The 13,380-nt window shown below is 37.1% G+C and overlaps 1 protein-coding gene across 1 annotated transcript in view; it reads right to left on the reverse strand.

Annotated features, from left to right (window-relative positions):
• Positions 1 to 13,380, reverse strand: part of LOC139975581 (MAM and LDL-receptor class A domain-containing protein 2-like) — a 41,957-nt gene that overhangs the window by 19,690 nt on the left and 8,887 nt on the right. The window contains exons 9-22 of the mRNA XM_071983602.1: positions 12,936 to 13,059; positions 11,903 to 12,034; positions 11,084 to 11,233; positions 10,022 to 10,284; positions 9,068 to 9,281; positions 8,255 to 8,410; positions 6,809 to 6,900; positions 5,116 to 5,286; positions 4,157 to 4,256; positions 3,707 to 3,889; positions 3,096 to 3,284; positions 2,399 to 2,655; positions 1,882 to 1,966; positions 603 to 725 (exon numbers count right to left, since the gene is read on the reverse strand). Of these exons, the coding sequence (XP_071839703.1) occupies positions 603 to 725; positions 1,882 to 1,966; positions 2,399 to 2,655; positions 3,096 to 3,284; positions 3,707 to 3,889; positions 4,157 to 4,256; positions 5,116 to 5,286; positions 6,809 to 6,900; positions 8,255 to 8,410; positions 9,068 to 9,281; positions 10,022 to 10,284; positions 11,084 to 11,233; positions 11,903 to 12,034; positions 12,936 to 13,059 (2,239 nt within the window). The remainder of the gene's footprint in view (positions 1 to 602; positions 726 to 1,881; positions 1,967 to 2,398; positions 2,656 to 3,095; positions 3,285 to 3,706; positions 3,890 to 4,156; positions 4,257 to 5,115; positions 5,287 to 6,808; positions 6,901 to 8,254; positions 8,411 to 9,067; positions 9,282 to 10,021; positions 10,285 to 11,083; positions 11,234 to 11,902; positions 12,035 to 12,935; positions 13,060 to 13,380) is intronic.

The following is a 13,380-nucleotide window of genomic DNA, read 5'->3' on the forward strand; positions in this document are numbered from 1 at the left end:
CAGGAGACAAAAGCATATTTCAGCAAATTTAAGTGGAAATTTCTTTTACTGCAAAGAAGAAAACTATGATATACAGCATTGGACACTTATAGTTTTGAATATTATCAGTGAATGTGGGCCGATGAAGGAATAGGGTAGGATAGCATAGCAATTCGAAATTGTCTCGAAATTCGAAATTGTCTCAAAATTACATCAAGCAGGGTAGCTTGCTGGAAGATTAACAACAGGAGACAAAAGTGTATTTAAGAAAGTTTAAATGGAAATTTCTTTTACTGCAAAGAAGAAAACGATGATATACAGCATTGGACATTTATAGTTTCGAAGATTTTCAGTGAATGTGGGGCGATGAAGGAATAGGGTAGGGTAGCATAGCAATTTTGGTCCGTAGGAAGTCTGGGGCAAAAGTTAGTCAAGCTATTTAATGACCTCAGGAATATAATTCCTGGACACATCAGATGAGCTATAATGCATCACATAGTGAATTTTGCTCCTCTTCCTTCTTGAGGTACAATTCTTGCAAATATTGGTGAACAAATCCACAAAACCATCTCAAAAATGGGGACAAGTAAAATTAAGGCTTGAAATGTTTCCACAAATGTTACCACAATTAGCTTCATCTGAGTTGTCTCCACAGTCGTTGCCATAGTTACAGACTTTGTCCATCGGGATGCAATAGCCTGAATTGCAGGTGAACTCGTTCAATTCGCAAGGTTCTCCAGTTAAGACTGCCAAGGTGAAAGCATATACATGATATAATTTTGATACCACAAATGAACATATTCCTTATGGTCATGCACTTGCAAGGGGGTGGGGGGAGGGTGATCTAGGATTTCATTTAGGTACAGTTGCATGAAATTAGCATATTCTTGTAGTAATCAAGTCATAATGAATTAAAGCAAGTTTCATTTTCGAATTTATTTAATCTTATCACGTCATAGAGTATTACCACCTGTATTTCTCAATTCCTTGACCTCATTCAGCGGGTACCTTTATAACAATGAGCTTTCGATCGATCAAACTTACACGATCTCCATGTTCTTGAATACAATTACGAAAACTCACATTAAGTGATGAGATGAATATTGAAAACAAAAGATTGGATGGCTGGATAAGGTACAAGGGTCATCCCATATGTAAATAAGGCACCTAACTAATTACACACATCACAAACCAATATTTTGGTATTTGAAACTTAATTTTTATAATGGTAGGTTTTCTTTCTAATGGAGTACGTATTGTCGTCTCCCAATTCCACCATTGAGAAAAATGTCACATTTCAAAAATATTTTGAAAACATAAGGAATCAGTTGAAATTTAATCAAATCACATTAACGAACAAAAATCACATTTAAAGGCATAATTCTGTGCATTAAAGGGTGTGAAGACTCGCGCACAAATAAACATGTCATGCCGGTAATCTGATCTAGTTTCGTATGAGGTGTAACAGAAGTATTAGACACCACCATCGATCCCAGAAAATACACACACAGCTTGCTACCGTCGGTAATTAGACACTAGTGTACAGTCAATACATATAGCTACGGTCAATACCCACAACACAGTGTACATTGCAGTGATGGACATCTCAGGTCTAGATAAAAGATAACAAGGTATCTTGTTTCATTACTGTCTGCATTTTGTAGCAACAAGAAGAAAACGTCATTTGAAAGCAACGGAAAGTTAACTTTTTCAGAGCGCGGCACACGGTTTGGGGCGAGTCTTCAATGCCTTTAAAATGCTCTCATATGTTAACATGTATTAGAGAAAGATTAAAACTGATCTTCTTTGGCAAAGCAATTACACCTCATTATTCCTATGCAGTGATGAAAAGATAACCTGTTCAGAAAATTTCTCTACTTTGTGATTAACTGATTGTCTCACCTGGTGGAGCGCAGTCTACAAAGGAGATGTCATCAACAGACACATCGCCCCGGAATGATATACCTCTCACAGCCCGGATTCCCATCTAAAATATTCAATTGCATATTCATGAGACAAAAAAAAAAGATGTGATCAATTGCAGAAGGAATTACAGTACAGTAAGATGGTGGTTTCAACTAGTAAAATAGAATACTTTAAATGTAGCCTCACTGCATACAGCATGTATGCACTATACGTAATACACAAATGATAAAGTCATACTAACAAATATGAATTAGTATCAAGCACAAATACTATCGTATCATATATTTTAAGAATGTATTAGAATCAAGCCATTACAGAAGGAAATAACAAATTTTATGAAGGCATTTCTTTAAATTTTCACCTAAACCCAGTAAAGGCCTCTGATATGATCAGCACAATTGTTGAATAGAATAGTGAGTTAGCAGTGGGTGGAGGAATGAAGGAATAGAAAGATCTAAAGTTGATAAACCAGGAATGTACACTGTATGGTCACCTTAAAATTCTCCATCACACCAATGTTGATAACTTCCGTTTTCCATTTGTTCTTACTTGTCCCACCGACTCTGTACCACAGAATCTTCTGTTCGCCGTCGACCTCTGAGTAGACTTGAAGAGAGTCCTGATCGGGACCGTACATATGATAATAAAACTGCATGTAGCAGCCAGGTCCAGTCTGTGATATAGTAGGTGTGTGCACCCTTGCTATGTTTCCAAATTCTCCGGGGGAACTGTCAACATGAAGATACCAACCTGGAAAAAAGAATTCAAAGAGCAAACATAAACATTGACATGGTAAACTTTAAACCATGCGTTTGTACAGTATTATAATTACTTATATAACAGATTACTTTGTGGTCGTATACATGTGGAAACTCTACATGGGCGTACCCTGAATATGTGCAGGGATGTGCTCACGCCGGGCGGCTGCACCCGGCAGTTATGAATGTCGCCCAGCACAAACAGTACTTAAAAATTTCCGCCCGACACTTTTAGTGATGATTAATGTAACAAATTTTACGTGTTCTTGCTTTTCAAGATCAGTATCGTGAACGCCTTATACAGTAACTCTGAAAGCTTCATGAAACACGATATACATATATATGTATATAAATTTGGATGTTTATTGAAACTTTGTGCAGAAGCTCCTGAGTGCTAACAACAAACTAACAACAGAATTCTTTCAAACTTACCCAAGTCTGTCCCTAATGTGTGGTCCACTCCGGGTCCAAAGTCGCCTGCGTTGGGGTCATTAGCCTGCTCTCTCAACCACTGGAAGAGAGGCAGGATGTTTATATCATCATCGTCCATGACTGATGGAGATTGGGCTTCAGACGTCTCCCAGTTACATGTGTCACTCTCAAAATTACAGAAAGTCTTGGCTGTGTAAAAAAAGGAAATTTAATGTTTCTCCAAAAAAGGTGTGCTTTAGACTTAAAATAACAAAATGATGGCAACTGTATAGTTTGATGATCAACAGAAGATGACTGATCATACATTAAGCATAATATCATACAGTTGATCATACAGTAAATCATTCATAAGATCATACGGTATGCCTGCTTAATGATATTTTCAAGCATAAGTTCAAATGAAAATTGGCCATAAATGGATAATAAGATGCCACATAGAAAAAAAATGCCATATTGAACACTCAATTATAGATTCCCTAGTCAGTAACTTTGAAGAGTTCATAACAATGGCTTGGGTGATTCTCTCATTTGCTTATGGGTGAGGAAAGAAGTACAATCAAATCTCTGATTTATATTTTGATATAGATTTTTGTCAAATAATTGGATCTTACCACAAGTAGCTTCATCACTTCCTCCCAGACAATCCATCTTAAAATCGCAGACTAGTTTGATGTCGATGCATCTCTCCTCGGTGGCGCAATAGAACTCGGCTCCTTCCTTGCACGAGGGGTGCAGAGTCGTAGTCTTGCGTGTAGTCGTGGCGATGATAGATGGTGTTTGGGTTGGTAAGCTAGCTGCGAAATAATAGGAAGAGTAGAAAAAGCTGCATCAATCAAATCATCAAAGACATGAAATGATGCTGGGTTTTACAGAATTCACAATGTGTGAAAAATATTGCCATATCTCAATTACCTGTGAAGAGCTATAAATTTACAAAATGAAATGAGGTGAACCTTGTTTGCAGACGTTGATTCTGCAATAAAATTCTAACAGATTTACACAAAATTCTTTGCAGGATTTGAGAGATAAATTGTTGAGGAGAGGAAAAATCCAATACTTACCACTAGTGAACTGACATCCAGGACTGAGGGACACATCATCGATCGCCATATCACCGAAAAATCCATCCCCGGCCACACCCTGGATAACAATCTGCACATACTGTAATCCAAACAGAATAAAAAAAATGAATATCTAGGAACCCTTTTAGAAGACTTTCTAGACTGTATCACAATCTAAGAAACATATGTAGTTGATGGTGTATATTTAAGGTTTTCAGATACTTTATCTTTCCATCAATGGCCAAGTGGTGAAGCTCTTGAATGTCGCAAAGGTTTACACAAAATGCTTTTTTTAAAAGCCATTGCTGTCACATTCTAAATCATATTTAACAGATTACTGGTTTTTAGACTAATTTCAGTTACTGTACTTACAAATGTAGGCTTTTTACAAGAAGTTAACAACAATTAATACCAGTTAACAGTTACCATAATGTACAGCCTTACAGCAATTTTAATAGGTCTTAAGCCTCAGTCTAGTTAAGTAGGAAGGTCCACTAGCAACAAACTAATTCACAAGACTTGAGTGGATTTTGAAAAATATTCATGAATATCTTTATGTAGCTAGATGAAAAGTTAATGATTATCATACACAGAACAGAACAAAATTTGCAACTTTTTACACCATTGCAGTAAAAGAAGTATTCAGCACTCTTTGACCTATATAGTACTTATTAAGAAATGTCACCCAAGAGAGAGAGCCTTGGTATGAAGAAAACCAAACAATTTGTTCCACTCTTAATCCCAGTCCAGTAGCATCCTTACAACAGCAGGACTAAAATAAAAACATGTGCTCCACATATAGTACTAAGGAAGCATGTTTAACCTATACAGCACTGGTAATACTCCACTTATGAATTTTCATATCACATTCTAATGACCAACTCAACATCACAATAAATATTCATGAAAATGTCATTAGACTTCATTACAGATGATCTAATATGTAAGGGTTTTCTTACCTGGTATGTAGAGGTTAGAGGAATTGACACAGCTTGCCTCTTCCAATAGTTGCCTTCATTTCCTGACCATTGCCAAAGGGTCAAGTCCTCACTGACCGTGTCCCGGTAAGGTCGAAGGTATACACTCAAGACATCCACATCATCACCATACATGTGATAGTAAAACCGTAACTGCAAATGAAACAGTACTACCCTGATAAAGTTATCACGGTGACATATCTGAATTTACAGTATAAAGGTTGATAATTACATCATCATCATCATTATGAAAAGAATCAAAACCTTTCATGCTGTAGCTATATCTATATGGACAGCTACTATTACTAATAACACATTAAGATTTTCACCTGTTTTTCACCTATTGCATTATGTTATCTTTAACCTTCAGGTAATCAGGATAGAGTAATTCCTTCATCTTGCCCTGTGTAAAAGCTTGAGCCTTTGAGTTTGGAAATCTGAAAATTTGTATCAGTTTTCAGTTAAATGTTGAAATTTCCAAAATGGCATCGAGTATATTTTCATAGGAAAAAACACATGCCAGACTTTGCGTAAACTGCGCATTGCACCATGAGACTGGGGCAAAAACATAATGTGTAGAAATGTGCTATTGAAGCCTTTTGTGAGCTTATGGCAGGCCTACATCTTCACACTAAATTTGGTATGACAACTATGCTATGCAAAACTGGATAAATTATGTGCCTAATTTTGTGTTCAGTAAATAGCATATATCACTATTCATTTCAACTCAAATCATCTACCACTGTGTAACCATGTTTTCATGTAGGCCATCACTTTCCTTCAAAATTCTGAATGCAAAATGTGGGCCTATGATTGTTCATTGGTCTTAGACTTAATTGCTCATGCCTCTCATAATCATTGATGAAATAAAAGTGCTAAATGCCGAATTACAAAATCAAAATAACAATAAAGGCCACAATATATCTAACCTAGGCTGAATGAAAAAGTGAGTACTTATGTCATAATGAAACTGTTGGTGGAAAACATTTGTACATGTGTAGGCTAGGCAACTTATAAGATGTAGGCCAATGCCTACACTAGAGTATATCGAAATTCATATTCTCCCAACACAAGAAGGCACCAATTGCTCATGACAAGCCTACCGGCTTAGAAAACTGTAGTTGGTTAGGCCTATATACCCAATGACCCGTCATGAATTGTTCTATAGCCTACAGTACTAAGCTTACTGGCTGTAGCCTAGACTGGGGTCTAGGCTAGCCCTCTATTTGCTAAGTATACTGAGGCTAGAGTAGAGTTGTAGGCCTAGCCGGCCATGGAACTTAGAAGTAGAACTTAGATTAGAAGTCATGTTACGTAATTGTTAATGTTAGGTACCGTTTCTGCCAATGTTAGTTTCCAGCATACAAAAACGTTAGTATCAGCCACAGACATGATGGCACGAGAGATCAACAAAACAAAACAGTTTTGTAACCTACTGTATAGTGAAACGTTGGCCTAGGCTAACTCGAACGGTCGGAGGTATACACTTTGCTTAGGCCAGGCGCAGAAAAGGCTTTCACAAACTTTGGGTAACGGTATCGGTCTAGGCCTACTACATGCAATACACAACTTCAAAGAATTCCGAAAGCAGTTCACCTAGGCAAAACTTGCCCAACATAAATATGACTAAAGTTAGAAACTGGCTAAAAGCAGCTCAACCTGCATGTCAACAAACCTGACAATCAGAACTGGCCTGAACATCCACAACTGGGCTGACTAGTTGGGCTCGTCCAATGTAGGAAGAAATGTCAAGAAAGAGAAAATAACCTGCGGAAAAATTGGTACGGTCTAACAGTTGTCATTTGCATGGAGACTAACATAACAATTAAGATTGTATCGATTTCAATCGTGGAAGAAACAAAAACCTTTTACAGAAAACTAATTTTATGAAAGAAAAACATTGACGTGTTAAATCTTTCAATCGGAAAATCAGCAATTCTTTAATTCTCATTTCACTTCAGCCTAAATAGACATTTTTGCGATTTCAAGGCTGCATATAGTCTGTATTCATCATCTTTTGATGAATATAATATAAATTTTACATAACTATAGGCATGTGGTTGTTTATTAGGGAAATGGTCAACATAAACCCCTAAAAATTCGACTTTAAAATCAAAACTTTTCGAAATTTCAACTTTAACATACTCATTATTTCGACCTTAAAAACTCAAAACTAAGGCTGATAATCCCAAAAGTTCGAATTATAATCTGTTCAAGAATTGAAGTGGAAATTACGACTTATCAAGTTAAAAATTCAAAATTTCGAGATTAAAAAGTCGAAAATATGTTTGAGAGTAAAGTCGAAAATTCGAGATTTAAAAATTTCGAAACTGACTTTTTAAAGTTGTTTTAATTTAATCATGACCCTAATAAATCACAGTACAAGGCTAACTTAGCCCACTTGCTTCCTAGAAATCACTGAGCTATGCTACAAAATCAAACAATGGTCGCTTAATGGTCGTTCATGGTCAGACTCCTATCAACCATTTTACCACAAATCTCAACGCGTGTATTATCATTACCCCCAGGAATGCATTTTCTTAAACTTTACAAAGTTGTGTCCCGCTTACATTGGTGTGTAAACTATATGTCACTTTCACCAGACAATCGGATGACATATGATAACCTTAACTGTGATGCTATAAGAGGATATACTTTTCTTATAATATCAACAGGTATATAATTATATATCTTTCAATTTTGCTCTGTGGTTTTGTTTTAACCCTTATTCATATTTGTTTTGATAGTAGGCATATACCGCAAAAATAAGATATAAGTAATATATAGTTTGTAACGGTCTTGAGACAAAATGGTTGAAGCATGAAAAAGATGCACAATTCCGATATATGGGTGAAATAATTCGTGATAGTGCCTCAAAATATACAACTGACGTTTCCTTCTTTCACACGAAAAATGGCTAAAACTTACCTTTCAAACAATACAGTATTGTCACTCATTGCAGATGCCAGCTACATAGATTTTTTTCATTTGTTACAGTGCAGCTACTTCCCTTTTTCCCCATTTGTTACACTAAAGTTCAAATAATCTACTTGGGGAAATAATGTATTACGAACTATCGATATATATTGTCGACATTTCGTCCACTTCAAGGCACACACACCTTCGTAGGTTCCAGTAGTATGGTCACGTGATGGTCCTCCGTTAAAGTTGCTAGTTGGGCCTTTAAACCAACTCCAGTCAATTTCATCAAGCTGGCTTTCTTGAGACCACTGACATAAATCATCTTCAAAAGTACATAAATTATAGCCTTGCGATGCTGTTTGAGAAGAAAGGCAGGTATATATCTGTTGTTATATTAGTTAACGATTTCACCTCACCGGCACCAGTATAGAATGTAGCCTTAAAAGACTACTGGCACCAGTTGAGTGTAGCCTAAATGATTCATTTGTTAAATCTGGTTTGTCATCTCATCAAGAATAGTGGAGTGTATAAACGTCCGTATAATTACCCATAATTTGTCATATCTTCTATGGTAACTATACTAACTATTAAAATGTCTATTCAATAATGCATTGCTTTTCTAACAATCACAGGCAAAAGTTTAGCTCACCTTTTTAGACAATTCAAAAACGGAAAAAGTTTCCAGCGCCCAACCTGAGTCATATGATGTAACGAATGAAGTTTTTTAGAGGAATCATAGTCCGCTCGTCGTGTTCATAGTAATATTTTTAATATAATAATATGAATTATTACATAACATAATATAATAATTATATATAAAAATATGTAATTGGTGTTACAATTGCTTATTAAAACATAATCAAAGTCGCAAGTAAGATTGGTGGATTCTAAATTTAAATAGAAATAAAAGTCATATTCCAATTGTTAGGTTATACAACTACTTTTGAATTCATATTCCCATTGGTATTAAGAATGAAGTCATTATAACGTCATAAAGTTTACTATAACTTACAACAATATGCAGTATTTTCATCAGATGCATCACCACAGTTATCAGCCATGTCACACAGATATTCCTTGTCGATGCAGACGCCATTATCGCATCTGAACTGTGACGTAAAACATGAGGTAGTTGATGGATTAGGGAGGGCGCAGTTCTGGAACTCGATGTCATCCAATGCTGACTTTCCTCTGTAAAGAGCACTACGTCGTTTACGAAAAACGATCTGAAGAAGATATAATAGAAACCACATAAAATATGACAAATATATAAATATGCTACAAGCATTATGTCACCATTTTCCTTTTAAATATTAGTCATCAATAATACATTTAATTCATCTAAATATTGAGCATTCCTCAATGTTGGTGAACAACTGTCAAACCCACAACGTTGTACTTTTGAAAAATCATTGGCAATTTGTGTTTAATACTTTGATCCAATCATGACTATCTTAAAGTGAAGACAAGTTAATACATTGTTGCAAATAAGGGAGGGGATGGGAAGAGGACGGGGTTGAGGGGAGGGGTGTCTATCTACTGGCAAGTAATGCAAAGGAGTGTTAGCTCAGTGGTTAACGTCGGTGCCTTTCAATCGTAAGGTCCCCGGTTCGAGTCACTCCCAGATTAATGTATGTCGTCCAGTTACAGAGTTGTTGACAATTAACAATTCATAATCATGGACTTCGGTCAGCTTGCGGCTTTGATAAGCCAATGAGGCTTCTTCGCGAGTTCCTGCTTGCAGGAGGATCTAAAATACATACATACATACAAATTGATAATTGTATCACTTATCATGCATTAATAACATATGGCCTAACAAGTCTCAATAAGTGTCTTAATACGATTTGCTTAGCTCAGCGAACGGGAGCCAGTAAGTTGCTTGTAAGACACCCATGATTGGTCCCATTCCTTGGCAATGCACCCTTTCAAAACTCTTGAGCAATTCATTTGATTTTTGTTTTACCTGGAAAGGATCAACTCTGCGTCCAATTCCTGCTTCTTGTTGATTCCATTCTCCATCTAAACCTCTCCTAAACTGCCAGATGGATGTTTCCTCCATGGATGCTACATCTCTTAGGTAAACCATCACCTGACCTTGTCTCAACCCATCAGAGAGGAAGTAGAATGATAAGATACATTCCTCGTTGGTATTCTGTAACACATCAGTAACTAGTACTGCCTCATCGTTAGCTGTGCCTTCACTGTGTGTAATGTAAGTATAATAACCTAAAGAAAACAGCACAAAATGAAGAGCGTTTACTCCGTTCAATGAATGATGGAGACAAAAACATGATTCATGTTTACTTTACAATTAATATAGGAATCAGTTGTTGAGAGTTAAGATTACGTAATGTCACAGTTAGCAAAAACAATGACAACAACAAACAAACATCAACGACACCACAATACAGGCATCTATCCATGCATGCTCACTTTTATTGTTAGAAATGTTATACACAAAAGATTGTCTGATTGTAGGCGTAGCTTTGAATTGACTGATTTCTAGCTTGGTATCCATTTTTTTCTTTTCTGTTCAATTCTGTTTCTTCTGCTTACCCTTTCTTCAACTGTAACTCTTTTTGCACATTCGTGTTACATTACATGATTATATATCTCTGATTAAATGTGAATATTATACTATACAGTAATCGACACAAACTTTCATATTCAATGAAACACTCACAGAGGATTATATAAATAACCGTCATATTGTATCAAACACTTAAACTGAATGACGTCACACTTTTGAGGTAGGATAAGTATGCATGGTACCACCCTTGGAGGCAGAGATTCAGTATGATACGACCACACCAACAACAGCAGCTGTCAGGGCTGCACAGAGCTGGTAATAGGCCCAGGCCAGATGGGAAATGTAGACTCATAGTGGCCCCCTTTAAAATTCGTAGGCCCATGCCAACTGGCCCACCCACTCCCACTCTGCTCTAGCCTGGCAGCGTTAACAGCAACATAACTTTATCAGCACTGCTACAATACATTAACAGAGATATTAAACTTCATTACATACCTAATTGTGAATTCAAGGTGTGGTCGTTGTTTGGAGCAGATAACCTCTCGGAGACTGTATCTAACCCTCTACTCCGGGCCCAGTTGAATGTGTCTGACGGTGACTCTTCCGTAAATCCACACTGATTTTTCTCAAAGTCACAGGATAACGCTGGAAGAAGTGAATAGTTCGTACAATTGAAAGTGACACTCGATAGGCTATATAGTCTTCTGTAAATCTCTCTATAGCGATATGATATGTCTGCGATATTGTGCTTTACAAGTTGTATACACCTTTATACTGTTTGCTTGTTTGTTGCTTACAGAAAGAGCTTTGTCGTGTTTATAAGAAACGTGAAACGACCGTTTGCATACGAAACGTATGGACACCGGTATGTGCTGCCGGGAAGATTCGGTGAGGGGAAGGGGTGAGGGGAAGGGGGTTGAGCGAACTTTTTCGAGTTTTAGCACAGATTTTTTAATGGGAGGGGATGGGGTGAGGGTGGCATAAAATGTATAGCCTATAGGCTATACATTTTAGTCACATATCATGGAAGTAACATATTTTGGTTCACTTTAATTCTCTATCACGCAGGGGTGGAATTCGCAAACATTAGTGAATGAGAACGTTACCCTTCTTTCCTGTTGAACATTTGGCTCTTAACAACAGTTACCGTTTGTCACTCGGTGTATTTGACTATTCATATATCCTTTAAGTACGGTACCAAGCAGCGCATCACTTGCGTACGCACTTGAGATCAAAAATGTTTTTATTAAGGAGAAAAAGACGTTTTATATGCAAAAACACAAACAATCATCTCAAATGATGACATTCACTTACGACAGTTTGTTTCATCAGATCCGCCAGGACACTGCTCCTTAAAATCACACCGTTGGTTGGCCTGGATACAGGTGATACCATCTGCGCATGCGTAGAGACTGGTGCTCTGACAATGGTTGAATTGAGTGGTTGCTGAAAGAAGTAATCAGCACAAAGTCTATGATAAACGAAGTGCAATTTTGCAGCCATTGTCGAATAACATACAGAATGGGAGGAAATATATCGAACATTCTATTTCAATTTTCATTTCAAGGAAATTATTTTCTCAGTTCTATGGAACCTACAAACTGCCGTATGAAAATTTCTTTAAGCAAATCAATACATTTATAAATTTGGTTTTCGAGCCCATATTTAGTCTTCATGAGTAACTTTTACAAGTAGAAATATTCCTTTCATATTCACATAAATTCTACCTCTTCGAAATGTGAACTACCTTGTTTTAAACAATATCGGTGATTCAGTAAGGAAATTAAGTGGCAACTGTCATTTCGTCTACGTTTGACTAGGGAGCAGTGGCGGACTGGCCACACGGGCATTTGGGCAATGCCCGGTGGCCGGTGGGCCGGCGGGCTGGGGAGCCTGGTAAAAATTACAGCCCATTTTCACAGTAGTTAATAGAATACAGACGGGCTGTGTAGAAATACATTTTTAAGTGCTTGAAAAACTAAATAAAATCCAGTCTAAATCATATATTTTCGTCTATTTTTGTTTACGTTTTTAACTGTTCTCAGTTTAATCAAGTGTTGCTTCTGGAAAACTACTGTTGGGTCTATTTTAATGGATTATTGTAACCTACAAAATTGAGAAATATAGCAGCATTTTGCATATATGCATTCCTTAACTTCAAAAAAATCTCCCCCAGGACGCGATCACTTAGTAACATATCAATGAATAAAGGGCCGGTCTAGGTGAAAAATGCCCGAGCTGGTTTTAAGACCCAGTCCGCCCCTGTCAGGGAGTCTCTATATTGGCTATCTTTCGAATGTGGTTCAGTCAAAGTGACTGTTCGTTAAAACACAGATGCATTACTTACGAGGTGGTTGTGTAGAGGCCGTTGGCAAGGAATTTTCTGAATAAACACATCCGGGAGTTAAAGTGACGTCATCAATTGCAATATCGCCCTCGACAGTTACTCCGATTGTGCCTTCAATGATAATCTGTTTAATTAAGTAATGTTATAGAAACGCGAGTTGGTAGAGAACCAGTTAGCTGCACTAACTATTATGTTATTGTATATAAACGTTGGCACATCGGCAATAGCCAAATATTTTTTACCGCATGCAATCTTTCGACGTGTCAAATCATGAATATTTATTGTGAGCAGTGACTTGTCTGGGTCATAGGTCAATGGGGCTGCACCATATATTACCTTGGCCCTAAGCGACCATATGCTTTCCCTCTCCTACCTCTAGGTATGACGGTTAGGAGGCACACGCCGAAAATAGATATGGGTACATCTTGCCAGAGGCCGCATATGC

Source organism: Apostichopus japonicus, chromosome 11, assembly GCF_037975245.1.
Source record: "Apostichopus japonicus isolate 1M-3 chromosome 11, ASM3797524v1, whole genome shotgun sequence".
NCBI classification, from domain to species: Eukaryota; Metazoa; Echinodermata; class Holothuroidea; order Aspidochirotida; family Stichopodidae; genus Apostichopus; species Apostichopus japonicus.